Source organism: Aquila chrysaetos, chromosome 24, assembly GCF_900496995.4.
Source record: "Aquila chrysaetos chrysaetos chromosome 24, bAquChr1.4, whole genome shotgun sequence".
NCBI lineage: Eukaryota > Metazoa > Chordata > Aves > Accipitriformes > Accipitridae > Aquila > Aquila chrysaetos.
In genome coordinates this window covers 1,468,775-1,496,074 of record NC_044027.1, presented here as the reverse complement: position 1 = coordinate 1,496,074, position 27,300 = coordinate 1,468,775, and the positions used below count along the sequence as shown (strand labels likewise).

Sequence of the window (27,300 nt, the reverse complement as noted above, 5' to 3'; positions counted from 1 at the left end):
TCAGCACCCGGCTGGTTGAACCGAACTCCCTCCATGATTTGCATTAATGCAGCTTTCACTTCTCTAAAGACCTTAATGAATTTCTGCCATTCGTGACCTCTCCTCAGCTGCCGATACACACTTTTTTTCCTTTCTAATCTGCAAGAAGCCTTAAAATAATAGCATTACTGTACTTCCCTAAGTCTGGATTTCTCTACCCCAAAGCAGCTCAGGGAGACTCGGTCACAGAGTGCCACAGCCAGCTCCATGAACCAGCACTCAACCTCCGTGTGTCAGACACCGATAAAGGGAGATGGCCCAAAAGATAGTTGCTAGCTCTGCTTAGAGAGAAGCTGGAGACTTTGGGGGCCCAAGATAACCCAAATCCCCCCCGCGAGCCAGGCTGCGAGCAGAGACAGGAACCGGGGCTCGGCTGCGGCTGCAACATTTCCTGTTTTACAGAGCGAGAAAAAGAGTAAGAGCAGCAAAATGAGGTGGTTGGCACAAAGATGGCAGCTGGAGCGTGTTCGCGCCCAATAACCCCCCGCTCACCCCGCTCCTCCGCAGCGGTCGAGGGGTAGGACGGGACCCCTCGGGCCAGGTAAGTGCCCGCAGCGCTGGGGCCAGCGAGGGATGGAGGGGAGCGGAGGCTGCCGTGCTAAAGGCAGCGGTGTGCACCTTTTTTCCTCTTTTTTCACCCCACTTTCAGTCTACATGATTGACACTGGGAGGCTGTAACATGAACCAGCAAGAAGACTTTTTTTTTTTTGGTTTCCCTTGAAGCGAGAAGTGTAACAGCTTGGAAAGCAAAGAGAAAGGACATGTTTGTTAATTAGAGAGGGTAATTTGGGGTAACAGAAAGAGGAAATAGAGTATTAGCTTGTCAAGAAGGCCTCAACAGTTTGCTCAGCTTGGGGTGAGTAATGGACTGTGTATTTCTTTAAGCTTTACCTTGCTTTAAAGCACATTTTTGGTTAACTGAGGCTGTTATAAGAGCTGCTCTTGGGATGCACTGTGACAGGCTGGGCAGCCCGAGGGCAGGTGGGAGAGGGGCTGAGCTATTCCTGACGGGAAGGGCTGGGACCTAGCAGGACATCCCAGGTCTGTACTGAATGTGCAATTGGGCCATTTCTAAAATTAAGCAAAATTAGCCAAAAAAGGCTTTTAAAGTGTCCTGAAGAGTTCAGAGAAGTTTGGCTGTAGATACTCACTTTGTCCCAGCTACGGAGTTCGTACCCAGCTTCAAGGGAGCACATTGCGGGGTGTCGGTGTACACCCAACTTGCATTTCTCGGTGTGAAGCTGTTGGCCAGACCTTGCCTTGCCTCCTGGGCCAAGGAAAGCAGGTGTGCACCAAGAGGAAAGGCCCAGGGTGAGCACAGTGGGATTGTTATGGTACGGACGTGAAAGCTGCAAGGGAATAACCGGCTCGGCCTTTTATACCCCAGACTCCTCCAGCTGTAAGCGTATCACAATCTGAAACACCTGAATAGTGAAATACTGTTGGGATCCTTCAGTAAATTTAAGCTAAAATTACAGACACTTCAGAAGCTATTCAAAGGAGAGACTATTCCAATAAAAATGAATAAAAGCACACAAGCAAGTGCCATACTTCAGGGCTCTCGAAGCCCCCATCCCACGCGGGCTCAGCACTGGGAGCAGTGTCCTGGCTGTGGGTTTGCAGGCACCTTCCCTGCCCAGAGCAAGAGCTGACCCCCCCAAAAGCACCGCTTTCCTTCCAAAGGAAGGATCTACAGTGAAAAGACAGCACTAGTAATAAGCTTTGAGTACACCACAGCCAGCGCAAGGACAATAAAAGGAATTATCAAACAGATTTTAATGCAGACTAAAAAGCACGGAAGTATTATATGTGTAAATGGGGCTTACTTGTTCCCATTTTTTTTTCCATTTAGACTCAACAACTTCCTACTTGCTCGAGACAGAATAAGACCAATGAAGTTTTGGTGGTTTAACACTGAATAACATTTAACTTGAATTTTCAGACACTAAAATTCCCCCACACACACATTAATGTGATTTAATAAAAATGAGAAAAGCCCCACACCAGACATGGCCACAGCAGCTCCCAGGCTGAGCCCCCCAGGGCTGGGCACCCTCCAAACAACGTTCGGGGGCTGTGCACGAGCCTTTTCACTGCCGATGGGGCGAGGGGACAGGAGGGGGACACAGCTTTCGCTCGACGGGAGAAAGGAAGAAGAGCAGTTGTGGGTAGTCGTTGCTCAGCTTTCTCTTGTAACCGCTGCAGAGGCAAAGGCCCAATACACCCAATATGACCAAAGTCCAGTAAAAAACATTGCACTGGTGGCTCGCAACTGTGCGGAGAAGTCAGCAGAGAGGGAGGAGGTTTCATATCTACAGCCTGTGTGCGCACGTAGACGGTGCAATAGTGCCAAAATGGAGGAGCAACTCCTTCGGCAAGGCCACTGCCTTGTTTGGGCCACAAAGTCCCCAGAAATGGAGGCAGAATTTGTGCCCGAGGCAAACTGGTACCATTGAGAGCCTGTGACCCCAGTTCTTGAGCACAGCTGAACAATGAATTAACCCCAAAGTGTAACAATCGGTCACTACGCTTGTATTTGCAATGAAGGAACCAAGGCACAGCTTGGCTAACAGGCAGACCCGGGGCTGCAGGAGAAGCGAAGGTCAACAAGCGGAGGGCAAAGCGTTACACAGCATCCAAACCAAGAGCTGGGGAGGGAGGGAGCAACCAGGAGGTAAGAGAAAGCAGCACTCCGCAGCTGTGGTCTTCAGAGAGTGGGTGTGCTCAGACCTGCCAGACACTCCATTGAAAAAAAAAAAAAAAAAAAAAACAAAAACCAACCAAAAAAAAAGCCCCACCACACACCCAAAAAACCCCAACCAATCCCCTACAACACCACAAGGTTCTTCCTGCTCCAGATCCCTCTGTGCACACAGAAAAGGCAGCCAACACTAAGAAACACAATGCAGCTGCTTGGAGAGTAAGGCACACCACACCACCACTATATTTGGCCCTATCAAAAAATCAACTGGCAAAAGAAACACACACTTAAAATATGTTTACTGCAGAAATAGCAGCTATTGCTCTTCCTGTGTTTTCATTGTTTTCTTTAGGTTGGCTAAAGGGCTGTAACAGCACGCACAAAAGAATCGGTTTGAATAAGAGGGATTTTATTTTATCAGGAAAGGAATTCTCCCAGAGGAAGCAGTGGAAGCACCATTACTTGGTAGCGAGGACAGCTTCATGAGGTTGTGTTAATTGTTTGAAATTCTGTTCCCGGCATCCCCCAGGTCAGCACCCACCCAACAGAGGGGCAAGAACAGCATGGTGTTCAGGGACAACAGACTTCCCTAGGAACACCGCTTCCATCCATTGCGCAAGGACTCCAGAATCAGCATCCAATACCTCACATTCCTTTAATCCTAGAAATAATTAGTTTTCACTCAAACTGTGCCTTTTCCCTTGGTGTTGTCAGGACAGAGGACCCCAGAGCGGACGGGGCTGTCACAGACCGGCAGAGCTGCGCCCAACATGATCAGCCAGCCCGAGAAGGCACGGCTGCGGCACAGGCGCGCGAGCGAGAGCTACGACGAGAAGTGCGAGCGGCGGCACGAGACGCGGGAGAACCTCCGGCACCGAAACAACGTGACGACCTGCCGCTGCCTCGGGAGGGGAGCGGAGCAGCCGTCGCAGAGCCCCCGGCAAAGGCTGTTCCTGAGGAGGAGAAACCTGGCAAGCGATGCTGGAAGGACGCTGCCGGGACAGGATCCCGAAGCGCGCGTCCCCCCGGAGCCCTCCTCACGGGTGGAGGCGAGCCCACTCGCCCTGCTCCAGGTAACGCCTGCCCCCCGAGCGCAGCTCAGTGCTCTGCCTGCTCCAGCTAGCACCCACCGAAGCATCTGCAGCCTGTCCACCGATCGCAACCGCATCGGGATCCAAATCAAAGTACAGCCCAAAAGTGAGAATGCACAGGCAAAAGCGTGCATTTCCTTACAAACTGCAGAGTCGGGCACGGGTAAATGCTGTCCCGTCCCTCCCGGCGTGCTCCTCTCCTGTTTTGCCAGCCCTGAACCAGACGGAGATTTTCGGCCATTCCCCCAAGCACAACCCCACATCCTAGCTGCCAGATTACAGTTTTGCACTTATACAAATTATTTTTACCCTTGAAAACTGAGCTCTAGACACCTGGCTTCCCTCCATCACCTTTTCTGTTAGCAGGAAGGGTGCAGGAATTAGGAGACTCCCTGGTACTCACTACCTACCCTGTGCTGACCGACTAACAGTAACCCAGAGAGCTCACTGCCTTCAATAACATCTATAGAAAGATGCAAAGCAACACACCCCAGTCTGAGTGCCAAACAGATTTCCTTCTAAAACTTAACATCCTGTGCAAAACGAACAGTTCCACTGGTACGTTGTGAATTCATCCTAGGGGCTTCACAAGCCTACGTGAGCAGAGACAGTCAAACACGAGATGACTTACACAGGCACGCCCTCAAGCTCCCTTTGCAGCACAAGAGCGTGCAATTACCTACCTCACCAGGTTTAATCACCTGCCAGACAGCAGGAATCTGGAACAAGCATTTACATGCACATGGCCCATGCAGGGTGCCTTCCCCTGTTTGCTTTTGCAGAGGTAACAAGGGGCAGGAGGCTGTGGGGGCGGGGGGCAGGCAGAGGGGCAATGGGGTGAGCACTCGGCTTCCCCAGCCCTGGGGGGAAGCCAGGGCAGAACAGGTACCTCTGCTCCAAGGCAGCCAAATGGCAGCAGAGACCCAAGCCAGGACCCAGCTCCCTGCCACCAAAGTCCTCATCTTTTCAAAAAATATGTCAAGATGCTCTGGGGGGAGAGAGAGAGGGGGGGGAATATCTTTGTCCTGTTCTTGTATCCCCCCCCCAAGAAGCCAGCAGGTTTTCTCCCACTTCCCCACTAAGCTCTGGAGCTGCTGCAGCCAAAGCAGCAGATCCTTGTGGATTTGCCATGGTTTCTTGGCACCTCCTTGATGCTCTTCACCCAGTCACCACAGGTACAAAGCCTGACATGGCCACAGCCCCTTCCCCTCCATTCCTAACAGCCCATTTTGGAGAGATGCTGACTTGGGCTGCCCTCTCGTTCCAGCACCCGTGGAGCTGCCCTACGTTTCCCCCTGCACACTCCCTGCTCAGCCTTAGCGTCCCCCTCGGCATTTCAGCAGGAGCCGTCCCCAGGCGAGGTGCCTCCGTGAACACCCAAGGTAGGCGAGGGGTGCTCGGGTTTCCCGGCACAACAGCAGCCGCGGCGTTTCCCTCCCACCTCTGATCTCCATCGAGTGGTTTGGGACATGAGCCAGTAGCTCCCCCCAGCCCAAGCTTCCCTGCCAGCAGCCCCACACCTGCACTAAGTTTTACCATCCCAGTCCGAGTTTCCCCTGCAGACTGGAGGTGTTAAAAATATTTTTCCTGTGGAGGGATAAACCAGCCCAGCCCACAGCTTAACAACCAGTGCTGCTGAGCAGACGCTCTCACCTACGGCTTTGCTGTAAGTGTCCCAGATCATCCGGGGGTCTGGGGGCCAACTTCAGTCTGCAGGATTACTTAAGTTCTACTTCTCCGTCCATCAGAGTAGGACTCTTCTTTGCGTCTTGTCCCTATTGAGTTGTGTTACTGGATGCTGTTTAAACAACTGCGCTCCATCCTAGAAGCGATGCCACCCTGCGAGCAGAGATGGACACCCAAACAGAAGAACTTCACGCCCCCTCGGATGGGGGGATCATTCACATCCTTTCTCTTTGCTTTCACAGGAACCCAGACCCTTACACATCCCAGTGCAGGAGTGAAAGACTCAAGCCAGCAGACAGAGTAAGCCGGTCCTCCCCTCCCTCCCCGGGCTCTGAATTCAGATACCTGCAGGGCAGCAGCCTCCGATGCCCAAGCCCAAACGCATTTCACCTCAGCACAAGCTTTTGCTGCACAAATACCCACGCTCTGCTTGGGCTGGGGGGAGCGGCTGGTGTCCAGAGCCATGGGCACTGCTGCAGACCCCCACATCGCACTCACCTCAGTAACGCACTTTCTTTTTTATTTTAGTTGTGGAATAGCAGTTTTAAATAAGGTAAGCAAAACACAGACAATAACTAGCCTTGAACTCCTGCAAACACGATCAGTTTCTAAAACTTCTGACCAGGACACTGACTGGTGCTAAATCTCTATAGTTTCAAAAATGATGACACTGCTGCTATGGGAGAGAAAGGCACTTCTGTCCCATGGATATCTACTGTTCTCATTCAGTAACTGCCCTGATTTGATACAGTACATGGCAAAGATACCATAACTCCAATGATGTAAGTTGCTGCAGAAAATATTTTCGCTTCCCCGGAAAAACCAAACAAATGAACCCCAGCAGGCACTCATCCTCCACCCAGACATAGGCTGTTAACTTCAGTTTTACTTCAAAATATTTGGATTTTGTAGCCAGTTCATAAAATGTTTATAAACTGAAACAATCCTATCATTTTTAAACATTTGCCCTTTCCCTTTCAGGAAATAGTGCAGCTGTCCAACTACCTGAAGGTAGGTACCAGATGTTGTTAAGTACCCACCGGGAAAGCAGGTCTTCAGCAAGTACAACAATACTTTTTAAATTATTATTTTTATTAAATGAAGGGGTTTTACATGTCCAATTTTAATGTGGCCAAAAAAGCCTACAGATAAGCCACTGAACTCAAAGACCTGTCTGAACCCCCCCGAGAGGCAGAAGCCCTGACCCTGAGCTGGAGGGGGGACCCAGGCTGTCGTCCCTGCCAGCTCCGGGGGTCCCTCTGACCAGCTCTCCCCTTCCTCGCAGGAGGCCCTGCACCGCGAGCTGCTGCTCAAGCAGAAGATGGTGATTTTGCAGGAGCTTTTCTCCACGCTGCTGCAAGCGTCAGAAAAATCCTGGCAGGTACCAGAGAGCTCAGGAGGCGATTCCTGCTGGGGCTGGGGGGGATTGCCTCGGCGGGACGGGGCTTGTGTGCAGAAGCAAGAGCAACCCACGGGTCTCCCTTTCGTTCTCGGAGCCAAGCTCTAGCTCTGCCTGGCTTCGGTGCTGATGTTACAGGTTTAAAATGCAATGCTGTTCACCTAGCAGACAAGACGCTGTGCAGAACCGTTCGCCTGCAAGTAGCTGCTTGCCCTGCCTCTTTCCTTGCTGTCACCTTTCTTTTTAGGGAGGGCTGAACACAAACTCAGAAGTTAGGGAGTCACTTTGCTTGAAGTTTTTCCCTTTTGTCCCCCAAAGGATTGTTACAAAACGTACTTTGCTTTCAGATCAACTGGAAGTGTAAAACTCTTTTCTTCTGTAAGCTTTTGGTGGGTTTTTTTTTGTTGGTTTTTTTTTTTGTACTTGCCTTTCCCACTTTTCCTCAAAAAAAGTCAAACAGAAGTATATAAGTGGGGAAAAGAATTGGAATAAACCCATATAATCACCTTGCACCAAGTTTTCTTCCCTAAGTCAAAACAAGTTTCAAATATTTTGAACCTTTTTTTTTTTTTTTTTTTTTTTTTTTGACCAAAATAAAAATTTTAGATGCACCCAACTGGTGCATCCAAGTGCTGGCAAACACTGTGTTGGATGGGGGCAAGACAGGCTGTTTCTTAATCTGAGAACACAACAGCTAAAACCCCCCACCCAGCACACACAGCCTTCCTGCTGAGCTCCCTGCCGCCGTCTGCTCCTCGCAAGGATCTGCAGGGACATCCTCCAAACACACCACTGCCCTGGTTCCTTTTGGGGACGTATTCTGGACCCCAAACACAGGTCACAGGACCCAATACCACGATGCTCTGGCACACCTGCTTAGCCTTAGGTGCACTGCTGAATTGTGGCCCTGCATCAAACTATTTCCCCACAGCTCAAACAAAATCCTCTGGGCAGCACCAAACCAGGACCCATTCGGTTTTGCTATCAGGAAGTAAAATTAAGGTGATGCATTTTATGCAACATATGAAGTGTTTTATATAGGGTCATTAAATCAAATATTAATTTACAGTTCATTGTGCCATTAAAAAAAGTGGTTTAAAAGTTCTGTTGGGACAGAAAAGCGAGTGATTGGGTGAGGTGGTATAAAAAAACCCTTGTGTTAGATGTTCTGTGGTTAGAAACTTCCGCCTTCACTTGCTTCTTCAAATAATATGAGCAGGAAAAAACACCCTGACACACTCTGCAGGAAGTAGCCATGAAACCTCAGATTAGATACAGGTGGGTGCTCTTTGCTTCTTGCTATCTCTGCTACAGAAGAGAGCCTTTGCTGCTGCCTCTTGCATTCAGCCCTTCATCAGACTAAAAATTAACTCGCCGCTGGCACTGGACCCAACGGAGCAAACGAGGCAGATGCCGCGCGCTGGGGGGGATCCCCCGGGAGCTGCGCGGAGGGAGGCAGGCGGGGGGCAAGGGGCTTCTCCGGGAGGTGCTGGCAAAGGGAGGGATGGACAGGTCCTACACCATAACACTGTGCCGTGGAAACTGATGGTTGGTTGGTTGCCCATTTCCAGGCCCAGGTGAGATACCAAATGCTTATTGCAGCAGCTTTTTAATCCTTTCTAATTTGGGGGGTTTCAAAGAAATGCTATTGAAACAGCCACAGAGTCATTTTTGAGGTGCTGCTCATGTTTGTGGGTGCTTCTGGCTTGATGGAGCAAGTGAATGCTCTGCAGGAGTATGAGGATGTCATTAAACTTAAGGGATAAAGCATTTTGTTCCTTCCCCCTCCCACAATTTCACCTCTAGGTTAGAGACCCCTTCCTACCACAGGTCTGTACCTTAAATCCCCCACCTGTTGTAAAACTTGCTTAGCCGATTCAGAAATGCTGCCAGATGAAGGAAGCTAAGTAAGTCTCAGTTATGATTATTAAGGGTAATTAATTTTGAGCCGTTCTCTTCTTAAAGAAGAAAATTGCTACTTTAATATATTTTCTTCCCTTCCTGACCTCTGAGGTTGAGCCTGACTTTTGGAAGTACCTTGCAGCTCTGCAGATCTTAAGCTCTTTGTCATTTCCAGTGTAATACTACTACTATGTGGACTTAGTTTCTAGCACAAGCATCACATTTGGGCAAACTGGAAGCCTTCCAGAAAGAGCATTTACTATTATTGCTTTAAGCCAGCTGTTTAAAATGACTAAGGGAAGGAGTATCAGAGAATTCACGGATCACAGGACACCCAAAACACTACAGCTATCAGCCAAAACGAGTTTAAAATACTTATATGGCACTTAAATGACAGCAGTAGAGAAATGCAGAAGAGTTTAAGTCTTGGAGCTGCCCATTCAGGTAACCTCAGACTCTCTGAAGAGGGCTACAGAGGACTCAAATCTGGTATTTGCAAGAGCGGGCATATTTTGAGCATGTTAGCCCTAATCCTTTCCTCTGCCTGGCTTCAGGTAGGTGTCTTTGGGCTCTCTAGCAAGGTGCAGCGCAAGGATCCCCAGGTCACATTCAAAAAGTGTCACCAGAGACTCTGCAGATGAGAGGAAAAACCACCACTGTCTGACCATGGTGGCTATGGGGGGGGGTGCTGCTGTTTTGTTTAGTTGTGGGTCAGGGTTTTGTTTGGTTGGGTTTGGGGGGTTGTTTGGGTTTTTTGTTGTTGTTGGGTTTTTTTTTGTTGGGTTGTTTGTTGTTGGTTTTTGTTTTTTTTTTTTTTAAACAGCCCCTTTCACGTAGATAATCTTGAACACAAGGGCTTGACCAAGATTTGCTCACATAACTTTTCTGGTCAGAAGCATAATTTCTTATGCCCTCCCACATATGTGCACATATTCACTCACCCCTCACTGCCATGCTGTTCTGGTAACAGCCCTGACAGACAGCTTATTCCATTTAGGGAAATCTTCATACTCTTATGTTCTTTTGCCAATTTATAAGCTGCCTCTCCATGAAAGGAGTTTGCCAGCTCATTTCTGCTCTGAAGCGTAGGAAGGGCCCAGCACTCTATTGCCTTGTACTTTGCACAGTCATTTACATCTGTGCACAACGGCCATCACACCACCACCCTCCAACGGGAACCTCTGCAGATAGCAGAACAAAATAAACTGCAGAGGAAAACTAGGCATAATGTTTCACATATAAAAATGCTTTTCAAAATTCCACCTGCTTTCTAAGAGGATAGAGCCTTTAGTTCTTCATACCAACAACGAACTGAGAAGATTTAGTCTTTGGGACTGTAAACTTACTTCTGTGCAAATTTTAACAGTGCTAAGACATCAGAGAATCTGGTTTTGCTTGGGTCTAACAGCTATTCCTTTAACATCACGAAGCTGCTTTTCAGAGGCTTGACTTCAAACAGCAGTGAGCAGAGAGGATACCGGTGTCCTCAGTATCAGTGGTGGAAAAACAGCCTACATAAACTCTTTGCTAGAAATTTTATCTGAATTTGCATGCAGTCTGGTTTCACAAAACCCAAGAAGCCTGACTAAGACTGAGAGGAGATTATAATAAGGAAAATGAATCATCAGTGTTGCCCTCTATCCCCCTGCCCAACTGCTAGATGTTGCAATGCAGACCCAACCTATTTCCTAAGGGAACCAGCAAGACAAGACCTTAGCACCAGCTGGAGCTTCAAGCAAGGAGCATTGCAGGGACGAACCATCAGCCGGGGAACAGGGCTGTATGCAGGGACAGGCAGCAGCTAGGCTTCTGCCAGACCCATCCAGACTAACCTGAAATCCCCTTGCTCTGCACTCAGTAACCAGTGGAACTGCCTCAGGAGAGTTTTCAATGCATAAAAGTTTTACTTTCCCCATATCCCATTCATTCTGAGATTGGGAAAGATTATTTGAACTCTAAGTGTTGGAGAGACTTTGACCAAATTTAGCCACAGTATTATAGATGAAGGTAGAAAGTGAATCAAAAGACAAACTAACAAAACATTGGGGGCATCTTGCCTAGTTCATGATTCCACACATCCGTTCAATTGTTTTTTCCCCCAGGGTCAGCTGAATGAAGATAAACTGAAGTGTAAACTAAGGGCACTTGAAAATCAGCTGCAGGCCTGCACCCAGGTAATGTCTGATTCACTGAGAAACAAACATGGGTGAAGAAAGGCATGAAAACAAAATACAGAACCATGTAATTAGGTCGGGTCTCAGTTTCTAGAGCGATCCGATTAGATACTGATCTGAAAACATTTTTTCCTCTTTGCCCAAGCAATGCTTCACAGCAAACGAGCATTAGCATTTACACACTCTGGATTTGCTAATATTCAGGCTTAGCAAGATTAGGAATATGTCAACCACTTGAATTCTTCCTTTAAAGAGTTACTCAAAGGAGTGTGTGAAGAAGATCCTGATAGAGATGGAGGACCAGAAGCAGACCTATGAGCAGAAGGCAAAAGAGGCTCTTCAGAAGATGCTGGAGGACAAACTCCAAACAGAACAGCAGCTGCAAAACTCTCAGGTAACATGTTTTACACCTGGCTTGGTTTTAATCTAGTCTGTGACAAAGAGCCCCCACATTTCAGGGAAAGGTGATGGCTAGCTTACCATTAGCAACAAAGATGCAAAAGTACCATTTTTTAGCTACTGGGCAATAGCCAAAGCAGCTTAGTGGCAACCTGCACTCGTTTTGTGAGCCACATATCTGCTTATTAAAAACAGCACACAGTTAGGGAAATATACTGCTGTTTGGCAGCTTTAAGTGTAATCCCTTCTCCTCCACCACCTCTTCATCCCATTCCCTGCTCTGCACACACACAGGGAGCAACAAGCCACACACAGAGACATCCAGGGCAGGAGGTCTCCAGAAATGCTTTTTCTGGAGTTGCTCTTTTATATGAAAATAGATTTTTCCCCAAGAGGTAGCAATTTGCTTTGACCCACACAATATCTGGTATTTTCAGAAAAACAAGTAAGTCTTATCCCAAATACTACCAGGCTTCTAAATCCTCCCTGCAGCATGGGAACTCAGGTTCCACAGCAAACCCTCTGCCCGTGTTCGCTCTGCCCATCAGATGGCATCAGCCCCACGCAGGTTGCGATAACCCTGGTGCAGGAGGCAGCAGCTCTGCCCCAGCCCCACGCACAGGCCAGCCGATGCGAGAGCCTGCAGATGTTATTCAGGGCAGCCTGGCACGGTCCCACCGGGCCGTGGGTCCCAGCCCACCCGTGGGTCCTTGCTCTCTTCCCTAGAGAAGCCTGGCAGCAACGAGAGAGGACGCTGCCTTCTGGAAAGAGTGCTACACCACGCTCAAAGCCGAATTGACCAAGATGACCACAGCTCACGCCGAGCTCGAAAACAGCTTCCATGTTTTGCAAAGCGAACTGCAGGTACGTTAGTTCCCCGCAGGAACAGCGCCCACGGGAGTTCACCTTTTCCGACTTGCAAGCAGGGAAGCCCCCAGGTTGAGATCCCTGTATAAAAAACAAACAAAAAAGCCCTTTTGATGAAGCACAGCAGCCACCTGTGCAACCCGGTCCTCAGCTCGGGGCTGCCTTTCATTGCCAGAAAGCCGGCAACGCCGCGTGCTCGCCAGCTGCCCACGGCACGGTGCCGGGGCTGGGCTGATGCCGGGGTTCTTCTCGCCCCCAGCAAGCGGACACGCAGAACACGCAGCTCTGCCAGGTCCTGCGCAGCCTGCAGAACGAGCACGCCGCGCTCCAGCAGCGAGCCAGCGCCTTGCGGGAGGACAACGACCTGAAGGCAGAACACATCAGCGCCATCGAAGGTACGGCGTGCAGGGGAACAGAGGGTATAAGGAAAATACTCTTAAAATCCTGGTCCGTAAAGCCAAGTACACACGCACGCTAAAGGCGCGCTCTCTCCGAATGTGCTGCACGCCTCAGCTTGCCGAGAAATTTCTGGTTTCCAAAGGGCCCCTAAAGTCATTTCCAACTAGATTAAAGGGCTTCAGAGAAGTCAAGTGGCTTTTCTAGAAGAAAGGATGGAATGGGAGACCTGAAAAAAAAAATCAAGGATGAGTCCTCAGCTTTGACAAGGACTTTTGCATCCTTATCAGACCCATCAAACACAGCAATGCCAGCCCACTCGGGTGGAGAGGCAGCACCCCTCACTCTCTGAGGTGCTGCTGCCTGGTGGTGGATATTACCAGCGTATAAATACGTGCTAATAGCATCCTAAAGCACCAATTCAGATAGAGGCAAGGAAACTCACACGTACTTCACGTGGCTGTTTTAAAACACAATTAAGGAAGAGTAAATGGGTGGCAGTACTATTTTCATAACAGGTCTCGCATGAACAGCTTCAAAATAGACCATAAATTAATAGAATCTAAGGCACACTAGAAAAAGCTGCCAAAACTGAAAGGGCAATTAACAGCTAAAAATCACATCCCTTCAGAGAAGAAAGTTCAGGGTAGCCAACAATATCCATGCCACTTTACACATGTGGAGAAAGGGAAAGTTGCCATCCTTGCATAAAGATACACAGAGATTTACATCAACCGTGATTTTCTTCTATCATTATTTCAGATAAATTGCAAAAAGAACAAAATCAGAAGGTAATGCTGGAGACAACAATCAGCCATTTGCACAGTAAGTAACACAAAGATGTGCTAAGTAAGAGACCTGCGTTACCGCTGTGGACAATAACAGTGGTTTTTTATGCTCACAGACTTGATACAGAAGCAGACCAAGGAACAGAAGACCCAGGAGGTGACGGTGCAAAGGAAAGGTCAGCAAACTTTGTAACTCCCACCTAGCACTCCTCTCACTGGACACAGGAACTTTAGACCTGCCTCTGGGAGAAGTCTACATGGCTTTAGAATAAAGGATTATTTTAAAGCTGCACAAAGCGAGTTATTATATTTAGCTAGTTAACATTAAAACATAAGTGTATTTATGATGGCAAACACTTTAAAAAAATAAATGAATTTAATTGCAAATTCTACTTCAGTGGTTATGCCATTTTTTTCCCAAACAAAATACATTCCAGTTTATAATTGCAGTTACAGCTATACTTGAAAAAAAAAAACAATAAAAGGCATTTTAACTCTCCCTCCTCTCCATTTCTGGCAACTACTTAGAAATATTCATCTAAAGATGATTAACTTGTACCTATGGCAGAGGCAAGCCTGTGATAACTAACTCAGCTCCTGTGTCCTCTGCTGTGTGCATAGCACACAAATATTATCTTTAAACTGCGCTGAGTAAACAAGATCTAAAGCAAACTGAAAGCCTGGACCTGTTTCTCATCAGAAGCCTGACTGTTTTCTAGACCAGGTTTTCACCACGCAGACCCCACCTCTCACTCCTGCCAAGGAAAAACAAAACGCTCTGTTAGAGCACCCTGAGGAGGAGGGAGAAGAAAGTCTGAAGGAAGAGATGCAGAAAAGGACATCCCAGCTTACAGCAAAGGAGAATGAGGTGAGGAAGTCACTGAATCATGGCTGGGATGGAGTTCCCTGCTGGGGAGCGAGCTGCTGGTGTAAGTGCTCCAGCTGTAGCACAACACAATGCACCAAAGTTCCTGGAAGTAATCTAAGCTTGGTATCTCCTGTAAGGATTATCTCTGTTGAATTTTTATACTGATACCAGCCTCACCTAAACACCCAATGCACCATCTGCTTGCAAGGGCAGGGCACCAGCAGCCTGGCGCCCAGGGCTATAGCAGCAGAGCCCTCTCCATACAAACCCATTTCTGCTCTCACAGACAGGAGAGCCTCAACAGTCTCACAGGGAAAAGCCAAAGCCAAAGCTACACTTTAAGAGCTGAAACCCTGAGCACAAAGGAAGGAGAGGAGGAAAAGAAGAGGCTTGCAAATAACAGGAAGCATCTGCTAACAAAAGCAATGCCCATACAACTGGGCTGCAAAAAATTTCAAAGCTTTCTGGCCTCTCACAGGCTCTTTCCTATCAAGCTGTGCCCTCTGCCAACCAACAGCCCCAGAGTTCTTACAGCAGTACTCAGGTAGCAAAGATTTATAAAAAAAGGATTTATAACTTACTGAAGCACAGCTTAGAGCCACACAGGAGAAGAGCTTGTCCTACTAACCCCCGCTGGTGAGTGCACCACCAGCATCACACATCACCCAGCATTACCTGGGCAAGGGTTTTGTAAAGCACAATCACAGCAAAAGGGAACAGCTGGGGGGGCCAGCTGCCCCCGCAGCGGTGGCTCTTGCAGCCTCTGGGCACAGGCAGCCTCCGGGCACAGGCAGCCTCCTTCCACAGCTGCTGCTAATGTACCGCTCACTGGGAAGGCAGCAGGGTCTCATGCTGCTGCGTGGCCGTTCAGGAAAAAAGGCACTCCCTGGGTTTTGGGGTTGTGCAGCACAACCAAGGTACCTGTCCCATGTCTCAGAGGGTTTAAAGGTCTCTGCAATTGCTCTCGCAGTCAGTGAAATGCAGAATGAATTTCAGAATGAGAGGCAAACCCTGCCACGAGTTTGCACTACGCATCTTTCTGACCTGCACGCTTCTACGGTCATAAAAGTAACCATTGCTTCTTTCTCCCATGCGATGTGAGAGATGGCAGCGAAGCCAAGCACATCACGGGATGGTAACGGACCCGGCATTGCCTCTATCACCGTATTCCCAGTAACACTGAGATCTGCTCTGTCCCCTATAGGTACATATGGACACACAGGTAGCAGAAGTGAAAATCCCCCCTCACTGCAGTGCCCGTGCAGGGGCGAAGCGCTGCAGCCGCTGCGGGAGCCCTGCCAGTCTCAGTGTGTACAAAAGTGGGGGGATCCCTCCTGCTAACGGCCCCTTGCTGTGCTTGCAGTGCACGGAGCTGCGCTCGGAGCTGGAGGCCCTGAGCGAGGAGTACCGCTCCTGCCTGACCAGGCTGCGCCAGTGCCGGGACGAGCTCAACCACTTCCAGAGCAAGCAGGCAAAGGTGGGAGGCATTCCTCACCCCCACTCCCAGTGCTTTCGGACTGGGAAAAATTCCCCCGTTTATTTCTGCAGTGCAGAAAGATCAATGACAGGTTTGCTAGGGGTGAGATGAGAAGGATCTTCTCCCCACCAATTTCCTAGTAACGCTTGCTTCTCCTTCCAGAGACAGCACGGTCACTGGATCCCTCTCCTGGTGGCAGTGATAGCAATGGCCATAGCCATCTTCCTCACAAGTTACAGACCATGAAGGATCTTCTCGATGACTGACTTCACTGCAGGAACTGACTTCTGCTTCACCAACAGCAACGCACCCTCGCCACAGTGCACCATCTGCTGTTTTGTACTTGCCTATTTGGTTCATTTCCTGAGCTGGTCTCACTCCAGACAAACTCCCGAGGCTCCAATAAATGCTGGGAGATCGCTCCTTCCCTTGGCTGCTTCGGTTACTCTGCCTCAGCTGAAGGCTGTGCTGCCCAGTTCCTGCGGCGCTGAGGGACAAAGCCACTCCAACCGCCGCTGCCGGGGCTCACGGGGGTCGGGAGGGCCAGAGCAGCAGGGACGGGGCATCCCGTGCCCTTGGGATCCAGCCTCCCTGGTTTCCGTGCCCGGCGGCTGAGAAGACTACAAAATTCTCTTTCTTTTTTTATTGCCTCCCTGAATGGGAGGTATTCGACCCTGGACCATCTCTGCTGATACCTGACAAAGACATCCAGCTCAGGGAGGCTTTTTAGCACAGTCCCCCCACACTTCCCCCGTGCACTGCCTGTCCCGAGCAATTTTCCCACCTCCCACCCTCCAGGCCCAGTTCAACCCACTGCTCTTCTAACCTGTCTCGTGGCCAAGCGTCCCCACAGCCACGGCTGCTTCCCCTCCACTGCCAGCGCCACATTAATCTGACAAGGGACAGGGGTTTTAAGCCCCTTTTGGAGCTGCACTGTGCAGGTTTGATGGTAGCACTTGCCCCTTGTTCAAGCGCAGGCTCAGCTACAAGGCAGTGCGTGTCACCACCTCGCAGGAGTAGTAAATAGGATATGGAGCCTACAATAAACTTCACAAATTCAAAACACTGTGCTGGTCAACTTTTTTATTAATCCTCAGCTGTTCGCAGCAAATAAATATACCCTGACTTGACAGGGCACACTCCACAGTCCGGATGGAGGCTGCAGAGCAGCTGTGAGTGCATACATCCACACACTGGTCTTCTGGGAAGTACACCTGCTTGATTTGCAACTGGCCCACAAGGTCCAGGCCCTGAGATTGTCAAAATTCAGCCTTTGGTGCTCAGGGGCCTCTTGAGAGCGCCTCAGTGGGCTGCACATACAGGAACCAGATCTCTCGCCTCAGTCCCTGACGCAAGCGAGAAACAGGCCAGAAAGCCTGACTTTGCGCTTTACAAGGCAACCGCTGGCAGAGACACGACCTCGCTCGAAATGCAGAGATCTACAAAGTCACTCTGCATGCTGAAGGCCTCCTTCAGCTCCTCGCACCAGGCACCCAGCACCTCCTGCAGCTCCGCGCAGAGGCTCTCCGGGATGCTGAAGGAGTAGATCTGGACCCTGAGACCGTCCTTTATCCTGGGGCAGGAGGCCCGGACCGTGAACACCCTCAGCGGCGTCAGCGCCAGGCAGTTCTCGGCACCTTCCTCCGCGGCGAAGGTGTACGCCACCGGGTAGCCCAGCAGCACCCCGACGACGGTGCAGAGGTTCCAGCCCGCGGGGACGACCTCGCTGGAGGACACGGGGCCGGAGCCGGCGGCCTCGGCAGCCCCTAGGTGGGCGAGGAGGGCGGCGAGGTGGCCCCTGACGGCCTCGGCCTCCGCTGGCCCGCAGACGGCCGGACCGCGCCGCCCCGCCGAGACGTCCACGAAGGGAGCCGGGCGGGCGCGCAGCACGGCTGCCAGCCTCCGCCGGGCGAGCCCCGGCTGCAGCAGCAGAACCGAACCCTGGGCGCCCAGCAAATGGAGGCGGCGGGGGGCCAGCCCGGCCTCCCTTAACCGGGCCAGGTACCGCCGCAGCTCGGCGGGGCCCGCCGCGCCGCAGTCGTACAGCAGGGCCGGCTTCAGCCCCGCCGCCACCGCCAGCACCTCCCCGGCTAGCTGCAGGGCGCGGGCCGCCGGCCACCGCCGCCGCCCGGCCCCGGTCCCCAGCTCCTCCCGAGCCGCCGCTACCAGCCGCGGCACCGACAGGGCCCTGCCCGCCGGCTCCTCCGCGGCCATGGCCGCGCTTGCGCTGAGGAGAAACCAAAGCCGGGCCCACCGCTTCCGGGTCGGCCTCGGCGCTAGCGTAGGCGGTGGCCCGGGGCGGAGCGGCCTTTGCAGGCGCTCCGCCCCGGCCGAGGCCCGGGCTCGCCCGGGACAGCGGCCTTCCCGGGCTCGCCCGGGCCTGTGTGGAGCAGCCTTCCCCGGGCAGGCCCAGGCGCCAGCGGCCTCATCGACGAGGAAGAGGTCGTTGAGGAGCGGGCCGCTGCCATCCCCCTCAGCCAGAGCTTGGAGGGGGGACGCAGCTGAGACCCATCGCCCAGCCTTCAGAGCTGGAGCATGAGCGTGCTTTCAGCTTCAGGTGGCTCCTCACACCATGCCGAGCGGGTTTGTTTTTTTTTTTTAACTATATATGCGTGTACAGTGTGTGTATACATACCTATAAAAAAAAAGCACACTGGAAGCAAGCGTCAGCCTCCCAGCCAGCAGCTAGAGACCAGATAAAAAGTCAAACTAGACAAGGTGATATTCTCCAGGTGGTTTTAATAGAGCACAGATTATTTCTCCCCCCCCCCCAATGATCAATTATTTATATACAATGTATCAATAGTGGATTAACAAAAATTACAGAATTGAAAATGTGATTTATACATACTAGTTGCTTAAGCAAACAGCTCGAAACAGTAAAGGGGCTAGAGGTATTCCTGTAATCCCCTCTGTTTTGAACACTTCCAAAACAAAAGCACCATAGACTGCTGAAATTGCATCAGATGACCAGATTTACAGGTTTTATTCAGATTTAGGCAAGGCACTCGTTGAGAAATAACTTTTTCTGTATGTACAATGTAAGAAACCATGGGGCAAAGCAAAGCATCTGTCACTGCGCCGGGAGCGGCTGCGCCATGTGCATGGTGGGGGTCTGCATCGGCCACCCTTCCTGGTGGTTCTGCAGCAGCCGGTACAGCTGCTTCAGGTGAGCCACGATGTTATCCTTGATGTCGGGTGTAGAGATCTGGAGCCGCACGCTGCCACTGTCAAAGGAGCGCGTGAAGTCACCGGAAAACATTTCGTAGATCATCCGGGCCACAACTGGAATGACCTGTTTAAGAAGAAGTCAGTTGTTTTAGCCTAACGGTCACACAGTATATTCCTGTTATTCTGCCGGAATCCCCTGCCCTGGATGCAGGCGACGGTTTCCACAATAACCTAAAACGTTGTCACAGACTGATGCTATTCGGCACACGTAGCATTTGTATTTGCCGTGACAAAACCCACCAGCCTTACTGGGGTTTCCCGGGGTCAGTAACCACAACAGAGAAGAGGTGGTCTCTGGTATCCGTGGGCATCGATCCAGAGCCAACGCACCGGCCCTAGCAAGGCTGGCACATGTCACTTCAGGGCCTCAGCTCCTACCTGAACCACAATCAGCTTCCTCTCCCTGGGTTTTCCATCAGGCCATTCTTCTCCAAAACAGAAGTAGATCTCATACGGTGGCTGCTTCTCAATTTGTCCTTTCTGATGGGCAATCAGCTCTAGGAAGAAAAGCACAATGCTGTGGCTTGTCCTCTTTCGGTTAGAAACACTCACCACATCCCACCTCGTTATGTCATCCCAGGTCTTACCTACACACTATCCTTTGCCAGAGCCACCTCTTACGCATACACAAGTAAAGCTTATTTCTTGCACCCAGAAGAGCATTCTTTAAAAGCAAGGCCCTCCGATGTTTTTCAGAGCATTAAATGAGTGTACATTCACTTTCTTCTGATGTGCACCTGCTCCCTGGTCCGCTGAAGTTGGGGAAGCGGTGACCCCTACCCACGCTCCACGCACAAGCAAACTAATTGGTGCATCCAGGCTGAGCCCCAGTGCAGAGCACCCTTTCCAGTAGTGCCACCAAGTGCCCAGACCAGTATCCAAAGCTATTTTCCAGAAGCAGAAGTTACCTACCGCTTAGGAATGTTTCCAGGCAGAAGAGTTTGACTTTCTTTTGTCTCTCGATCAAATTTGGTGTAGTGGAGGAAGGAGCACAGGGACCAGACCAGTAGACTTTGCACTGGCAGAGCCGGACAGCATAGATGGCATGGCCGCTGACCTCCAGGATCAGTCCCCTGTCCATAACATCCAGCAGCCGACTTGTGAAGATCTTCTGCCTTTCATTGGTGATTTGCTCTGTTCCTGGAAACTTTACTTGCTCCAAACTAATAGGCCCAAAGAGCTCTTCCTGGTCTGGCATAGGACCCAGCTCTCCGTAGAAAAGTCTGCATCCCTGAGGGTTGCTTACAGTCGTCGTCGGTCCAGTCTCCTTTCCTCGATACTCAAACTTGATTTCTAGGTCTGTCACTGAGAAAGACACTGTCAGTATGGCTTTCCCTGGACCTTTACATGTACTGCATCAGCAGTAGAGACACACCACGCAATCCACGCTACAGTCACAGGGATGTTTAAACTATACACAGGTCTCCATGCTAACAAGCAAACAGCCACAGGAAAAAAGTCAAAACACTTTTTTTTAAGTACAGTGACAGAAGCGCTACAAATCCATATACGTACTTGGCAGAGAGCTGATCCAGAGCTCAGGGCTGCTGAAGAAGTCATGCTGCAGCGCAGTTGGGGGCATTTCCATATCTAGAGGTTCATTCTTTGGCCACACAGCTTCAGGGCTGCAGTTGTCTGCACTGGCTGGAGCCATTGGAGAATCTACAAAAAAGAAACAATTCTTCAATAAACCAAGATTTTATTTCAAGCATGCACCAATTTACAAGCAAATACCTTCACTAAGACATTAGTCTATGCCACCAACCATTGATATTAAGAAATGGAAATGTCTCTTGAATAGGGACATGCTGAGATTGATTCAATTCTTCCTCCTCTTCATCATCGAGATCATTATCCTTTTCATCCCACGGAACTGAGCCAGTGGAACCTGCAAACAAGCACATTCTTTTGGGTAGTCAATCAGTGTGAAACACTGCAATGCATTTCTTGAAAAAATAAATGTAATCTTCATGTTGGCACTGCACAATATTGGAAATTTGTGTATTTTCCAAATATAAGTAAAAAAGGACAAATCTGATCTGTACAACATACTATTTTCAGTTTAACATATAATTCTAGAGAGCTAAGGATACAAACTATTGCCAACGTTGGACTGTTTAGCAGAAAACATGCAACTGCGTACAGCTTTAGTACAGGTACACTATGGTTCAGAGTCCTCTTAGTTTAAGTACAACCGGGCTTACGCATGGCAGCTGCTTTCTGCTGCACACAAAGGCAGCTTGAGAGTTAATGCTGCGGAGGGAAAGGAACTCGCACTGGACAAATGCCTGCTCAGTAATCAGACCTGTGTCAGCAAGGCCCTCACCTGGATTAATGATTGATCCCTGGGACTGCGGGATATCGCACACTTCATAAATTTTAATAGGATTCATGGGCACCTCCTTGGTGCCATCATACATCAGATTAAATTCCCGGCTTTTGTTAAGAGCACATCGGAGCTGGGCTTTCCACTTTGCAGGGTCTGGCTCATCGACTCCTTCCTGGTACTTTCCCGTTTCCACAGCCCATGCCTGGGGACAAAGTACACTGTGCTCAGTCCAGCCCTCTCAACAGAGCAGCTTTTATCAGAAATCAAACTTCCAAACAAATTCACTGTAAAATCCTTCTCTTGCAGAAGTCTTAACTATAGCTCTTCCGATAACAACGATGGAACTTCCCACTTTAATAGTTTTTCCCATTAAAAGAAGGGGGAGAAAAAAAGCTGTAAATCCAAATTTCCAAAAATCATTAGCAATTCTGAACATGCATCTTCATACAAGTTAAGAAAGTATAAATTGTACAGGACTGTGCACTGAATTTTTTTAGATCTCTTAGGTTCAATATCAAGTCATTTTTGACAGCCATACCCTGCACAGGAGGAATGGGCTCAGTTAAAATGGAGTGGAAGAGCAGCCACAGGCATCCAGCTGGCCCTCTCCCTCTCTCACCCCAAAATCAGACTATCAGTCCAAGATCCCTCCAAGGCAGAGGTCAGAAATTCCTCAAAGGAGTGTATGAGTTGTAATGAATCCCTTGGGATAAGAATATTAGGGACAGCGGGGATGAGTACTGGAAGTTTGTGGTGGACCTCTTAAGATTTATGCAACAGCATTTAATGGTTTGCTGCTAAGAACAAGCCAGCTACCACATCCTAAACCAAGAAGATGAAGCAAATAGCAGTAATCTTCCAGAGTCCATGCAATCGGACATTGTCTGGCCTTTGGTGGTCAGAAAGGGTTAAAGAACTCAACACCGTTTCAGGCAGTGCCAAGCTTGGCATCCAGGTGCACAAAGTGGCTTTTCTGAGGTCAAAGAAATAGGACAAAATGTGCCTGGAAACAGCTACTGAGATGCCTGTCCAGCTCCTGGGCCAACAATTCAACCCTTTGTCTCTGTTTAAGAGCCGTAGTATATCAGAGCTCTCTCACCTTGAAGATGGTGTTCTCCTCCTCGTGCTGCGGGCTGTGCCGAGTTGCATGCTTCCAGGGGATTTGAAACCGCTTCGCTTCTCGGTTTAGCCAGATAAGGCCAGGATACATACCGCTATCGACCTGGGCTACCAGCCACGGCTTCAAGCGAACTCTTCGCGGGTGTAATGCCATTGTCTACAAAAGACAGGGATAATAGTAGACCAACTGCTAAAGGTTAGTTGAGACTCATATGCATTAAAAAAAAATTAATTTCATGACAAATGACCCTATGCCATGTTACTGCTATTGTTTGTTATGTTACTGCACATTGAAACCACTAATTCAGATTCAGCTAGATGACTCTTCTGCCAGGAGGAGTTACAAACGCATCACTAAGCGGGGACCATAATTGTTACAAAAACAACAACTCACTATTAAATATTCCAGTGCAGAGAAGGCACGTTATTTGTGTTAACTGAGCGCGTGGAGGGCGAGCCCCAATCAAACCTGAGCTGTAAACGCTGCGCAGGAGATAAAGCCACAAACAAGCCACAGCAAGAACAGGCAGTAGGATTTCAAAAGCCTCCACGTACACCTTAGCGAAGAGGCCTATCTGATCTAGTTGTTCTTCAGTCATGTCAGACTTGCATCGAGGAGGAGAAAAACTAATATGCACCAAATTAGAGGCTTTTGCCCCATGTATTGGATCTGGCTGGATCGGGCTGAGAGGGAGTTAATTCTCCTCATAGCAGCCCTCCTAGTGCTGTGCTCTGTATTGGTAGCTAGAAAAGTGTTGATAACAGACCAGTGTTTTGGCTACTGCTGCGCAGTGCTGGCACAGCATCAAGGCTGTCTCTCCAACACTCCCCCCTCACCAGTAGGCTGGGGGTGGGCAGGAGCTTGGGAGGAGACACCGACCCAAACTGACCAAAGCAATATTCCACACCATATGATGTCTGCTCAGCAATAAAAGCTAAGAGAAAGGAGGAGGAACGGGGGGCATTCATTATTTACGACGTTTGCCTTCCGGAACAACCGCTATGCGTCCTGAAGCCCTGCTTCCCGGGAAGTAGCTGGACATCGCCTGCTGATGGGAAGTAGAGAATAAATCTTTTGTTTTCCTTTGCTTCCGTGCACGACCTTTGCTTTCGCTTTATTAAACTGCCTTTATCTTGACGCAGGAGGGGGTTTTTTCCCACTTTATTTTCTCCCCCCTCGTCCTGCTGAGGAGAGGAGCGACGGAGCGGCTTGGTGGGCACCTGGTGTCCAGCCAAGGTCAACCCACCACAGCCCAGTTGAGATAAAGGTGGAAGCGTCAGGCTGAAGCGGAGAGGACCATTTTATCACAGAGACAGACGTTCTTCTGAAAGTCATTTGACGGCTTTTTCATGAATGCTCTGAATGCAGTATAGTCATTCGCAAACATCACTGACCTATAATAACCAGGATGTTTATCCAGAAGGACATGAACTGCAAGTCTGCCTGCACTCGTGCTAAAAATCGAGTGATGTTGACTTAATGTTTAAGTTTTTTTAAAAAACAATGCTGTAGTTAACTGATCAAATCTGTTGTTGTTTAAGTAGCCCTGTGTTGCTACTACATTTGCAGTCAACCAACAACATTTTTCTTGTGCTGAACAGATACGAAGCCAAACAAACAAAATTAACGACTGTCCCTTGGCAAGAAGCAGCAGCATTTGGTATCTTTAGATTTTGGGAGGGGACTTTTATGCTACACATTTGCTTAGAAGGTGTATCTCCAAAATTCATTTGTAAATCTTCGAAGAGATGCGAGAAATTACAAATAGTCCCATAAATAAAGCAGTTACAAGATAAGTAAAACGTTTGCCATAAGCCCTGAATACTGCTGCGGGAGTTGCAAAATGTGTCTAGTAGCAGAGACAGAGAAGATTAAAAAATTCTATCCAAGAACTAGGCTAGGAACAGGTTTTATTTGTTCAAACACCTGCAGATCCCATTCAGATGCAAGTGTTCACACAAAATTAATCTGAACACAACTTATTTTATCTGTTAAGCAAAGAAAATGTTCAGATTCAATTGCAAATCATCTCTAAATAACAGTTTGAAAACGTGCTTTGTCAAGTACCTGGGCACGTTAGCAGACTGCTTCCCAGGAGCTGCAAAGGATCAGAAAGCAATCATCAAAATTATTCTTGTGCTTCTGAAACTTAGCTGTATTAGTTATCTATGTCAAAAATGCTATCAGAATTAAACTTTGAGTAGCATGTTTGCAAAGACACAAAGTCCAGGTTAATCCTGGACTTGAAATTGAGACCAAAACCAGGTATCGATTTTCCTTGCAAAGGAAAAAAGTGACTTCTCATTGTAACAAAGAAATCCTAACTAAAGCTTGCTTCCACAATCTCTTTTACAGTTAACTTTACAAGCAGTCCCCTCTGCTTCTAATAACATACACTACGTACACACACATTTGCAAGACCAGGAGTAAATTCAAACCCACACAACAGGGAGAAAAATTCATGCCTCTCCCAAACAAAATACATTTGGTCACATGGAAGGTGTGCTGGCGCTGCCGTATTAGGTTTGAATTGTCCCTCGGATCACAGACAGCATCTGTCAATACGCGACATTACAATGCTTTATGACCCTTTATCACCAATGACTTGTTGACACAATAACCAAGAGCAAATCAACTTGAATCCCATTGCTCAGCTCAGACGGTGAGTCAGCCTCTTACAACCTTCAACGTCGATCCAGTGGGGTTCACTAACACCAGAGGCTGCTCCCGCTCCGCGAGCTGCAAGGGTGAGCTTGGCGAACATCTTCACGCCATTAACTGGATTTGCCAGGGGAGGCTTGGCCCTCATTCAGGACTCCTCAGTGCACATACCCAGGAATCCTCCGGTTTGCTTTATTCCCACTCAAATTGGGCGGTGCGGGGGGGTAATTAGCACATCCCTGTGCTGCATTAAATGCATCTCTGGTCAGTGACGTAATAATTCCCCGCACCCCAATTATTATTAACTAAGTCAGACATTTTTCCTTGGAGGGGAGACATTTGCCCCAACAAGAACAACTCAAAGCAAACTGAGGAACGAGCAGACATCCTGCAGCCACTTCCCTGACGGCCGAGTGACCAAGGTCAGGGACAGCCCCGGTTAGCCGTGGTGACTCTTGGGGCTCCAGTGCGGTGCCAGCCAGCATAACAACACGCAGCACACCAGGAAAACGCGACCTGAAGCCGGTCTCGGCCCTGCTGCACAGATGCTTTCATGCTCGGTGTGTTCAGTGCTCCCGCTCCACCCTGTTCATGCAGCCTCTGAAACAGGAAGGGGGCTTCTCTGGGTTCATCGCTGCGATACCACAGACCTCATTCCACGCTCCTTACCTTTGTTTGATTACATTATCCTGTATTTTGTGGATCTGTATTCATTTTTTCAAAGACAAGCGGCTCAATCCTTCACATTAGCATTTCCACAGAGAAACGGGCTGAATTTTCATCTCAGTGTCCAACACTTCATCACCTCCCAACACTGGGAACCTGTAGTTCCCACGTTTCAGAGATGTGGGCATCACTTTTCTAGCAGCCACCCCTGCTCCCCTGCCCTGCGCCGGGCAAGCAACGCACCTTGAGCACAATTAACTCTTAAAATCCACAGTCCCTGCGCCCCAATCTGGCAACCTCAGCCCTCTGCCATGCCCAGACAGCCCATTAAGTTGGAAGGGGCATGAGTTGTTACAGATAATTTGGGTTCTGGGGGTGGTAACGGCTGTGGTCCGAGAGCAGCTGCCGGTGAACGGGGTGGGGGGGGTAAATATTACCCTCACCCTAACTCTAGGCCTCGGTTTACGCCAACTTGAAAGACGTAGCCTAGGGCTAATACAGCACAGGCCGCGGGAGCAGACGGGGAAAGGAGCAATACATAAATGCCTGTAACATCTTTACCCTCCCGGCTGCCTTCGGACCCGGACCCGGACCCCCCCGCACCTTCCCAGCCCGCCCCCGAGCCGCCAACCTGCCCACGGCCACCCGCGCGTCTTCCATCACCGACCAACACCCCCCCCCCACCCCGCCACGGAGCCCGCTCCCCGGCCAAGAGCCCCACGCGGGAACGGGGCTTCGCGAGGGGCCGCGCCGCGATCCCACCAGCCGCCGGGCGGATCCGCGGCGGGGGTCGAGTCGGGTGGGGTGGGGGTCGGTCCCGCCGGGCACCGCGACCCCCCCGCCGCCGCCGCTGGAACTTACCCCTCCGGCGGGCGGGGACCGGCTCCAGCGCCCGCGGGGGCTCTCGGCCGCCCCGCGGGGCCCACGCGTGGGCGCAGCGGCGGGGCGGCGCCGGGCAGCGGGGCGAGGGGAGCGCGGCCGCGGCGGACGCTCACCGCCAGCCCCGCCCCGCCCCGCCCCGCCCTCACCTGCCCAGGTGCGCCGGGCGCAGCCGCGCCGCCGCCCGCTCCGCCCACGCCCACGCCCACGCCCACGGCGGGGGGGGGGGATCCGCTCCGCGCCCGCGGAGCTGCGGCAGCGCCGCGTCCTCCCGCCTCGGGGTCTCCGCGGCCCCGTCGTTTTACCGCGTCTCTCGTCGGTTTGGTTGTTTTTTGGTGGGGTGTTGACGAGAGAAAACAAAAGGAAAAGCTCCGGGTTTGGGTTTTGGTTTTGTTTTCCGCGGTGCAAAACGTATTTCGCCCAGCCGGTCCATAGCGCGGAACAAAGACAAAGTCCGCGGTCCTTAACGCGAAGCCGCGGGCACCCGGGTTCCTCCGAAACGCCTAAAAACCTTCCTCTTCCCCGCCCGCACACCTACCGTGGGCTGCGAGGGGGGGACCCGCAGCATCTGCCCCCTGGCCCGGCCGCAGCCTTCCACCGCGGTCTCCGCCAGCCTCCCGGTTCGCT

General features: G+C 50.3%; 3 protein-coding genes across 10 annotated transcripts; 1 reads left to right on the top strand and 2 right to left on the bottom strand.

Moving 5' to 3' along the window:
• The first annotated feature begins 49 nt into the window (after window positions 1-49).
• TRAF3IP3 (TRAF3 interacting protein 3) lies at window positions 50-16,214 on the top strand. Of its 7 annotated transcripts, none has more exons than XM_041119887.1 (17): window positions 50-580; window positions 689-895; window positions 3,455-3,813; window positions 5,099-5,213; window positions 5,760-5,817; window positions 6,046-6,070; window positions 6,499-6,528; window positions 6,803-6,898; window positions 10,921-10,992; window positions 11,246-11,386; window positions 12,118-12,255; window positions 12,518-12,653; window positions 13,417-13,479; window positions 13,559-13,618; window positions 14,162-14,310; window positions 15,515-15,787; window positions 15,950-16,214. In XM_041119887.1, exons 3-17 carry the CDS (start codon window positions 3,511-3,513, stop codon window positions 16,031-16,033), a joined length of 1,743 nt encoding a protein of 580 aa, XP_040975821.1. In that variant the 5' UTR covers window positions 50-580; window positions 689-895; window positions 3,455-3,510; the 3' UTR covers window positions 16,034-16,214. The 7 variants fall into 7 exon arrangements, with proteins under 7 accessions (XP_040975821.1, XP_040975820.1, XP_029856554.1 ...); XM_041119886.1 differs by having other exon boundaries at window positions 3,446-3,813; XM_030000694.2 differs by lacking the exon at window positions 689-895.
• Window positions 16,215-16,855: 641 nt separating this feature from the next.
• Window positions 16,856-18,333, bottom strand: C24H1orf74 (chromosome 24 C1orf74 homolog). The gene has a single exon (XM_030000698.2). It carries the CDS (start codon window positions 17,999-18,001, stop codon window positions 17,177-17,179), a length of 825 nt encoding a protein of 274 aa, XP_029856558.1. The 5' UTR covers window positions 18,002-18,333; the 3' UTR covers window positions 16,856-17,176.
• A 217-nt stretch (window positions 18,334-18,550) lies between these two features.
• Window positions 18,551-27,230, bottom strand: IRF6 (interferon regulatory factor 6). 2 transcript variants are annotated; one of them, XM_029999936.1, is made up of 8 exons: window positions 27,212-27,230; window positions 22,447-22,623; window positions 21,345-21,549; window positions 20,784-20,906; window positions 20,534-20,680; window positions 19,931-20,323; window positions 19,397-19,515; window positions 18,551-19,082 (listed from the first exon to the last, which is right to left on the bottom strand). In XM_029999936.1, the coding sequence occupies exons 2-8, from the start codon at window positions 22,618-22,620 to the stop codon at window positions 18,861-18,863; spliced, it is 1,383 nt and encodes a 460-aa protein (XP_029855796.1). In that variant the 5' UTR covers window positions 22,621-22,623; window positions 27,212-27,230; the 3' UTR covers window positions 18,551-18,860. The 2 variants fall into 2 exon arrangements, with proteins under 2 accessions (XP_029855796.1, XP_029855797.1); XM_029999937.2 differs by lacking the exon at window positions 27,212-27,230 and adding an exon at window positions 26,656-26,765.
• Between the last annotated feature and the right edge of the window lie 70 nt (window positions 27,231-27,300).

Excerpts from the sequence above, each read along its gene's own strand:
- TRAF3IP3 (XM_030000694.2), top strand. The coding sequence starts at position 3,511 with ATGATCAGCCAGCCCGAGAAGGCACGGCTGCGGCACAGGCGCGCGAGC. Across the intron at positions 12,654-13,416 it reads ACACATCAGCGCCATCGAAG|ATAAATTGCAAAAAGAACAA; the intron begins GTACGGCGTGCA and ends TCATTATTTCAG. Across the intron at positions 13,480-13,558 it reads AACAATCAGCCATTTGCACA|ACTTGATACAGAAGCAGACC; the intron begins GTAAGTAACACA and ends TTATGCTCACAG.
- C24H1orf74 (XM_030000698.2), bottom strand. The coding sequence starts at position 18,001 with ATGGCCGCGGAGGAGCCGGCGGGCAGGGCCCTGTCGGTGCCGCGGCTG.
- IRF6 (XM_029999936.1), bottom strand. The coding sequence starts at position 22,620 with ATGGCATTACACCCGCGAAGAGTTCGCTTGAAGCCGTGGCTGGTAGCC. Across the intron at positions 20,907-21,344 it reads GGGATCAATCATTAATCCAG|GTTCCACTGGCTCAGTTCCG; the intron begins GTGAGGGCCTTG and ends GCTTGTTTGCAG. Across the intron at positions 19,516-19,930 it reads CCTGGAAACATTCCTAAGCG|AGCTGATTGCCCATCAGAAA; the intron begins GTAGGTAACTTC and ends TTTTCTTCCTAG.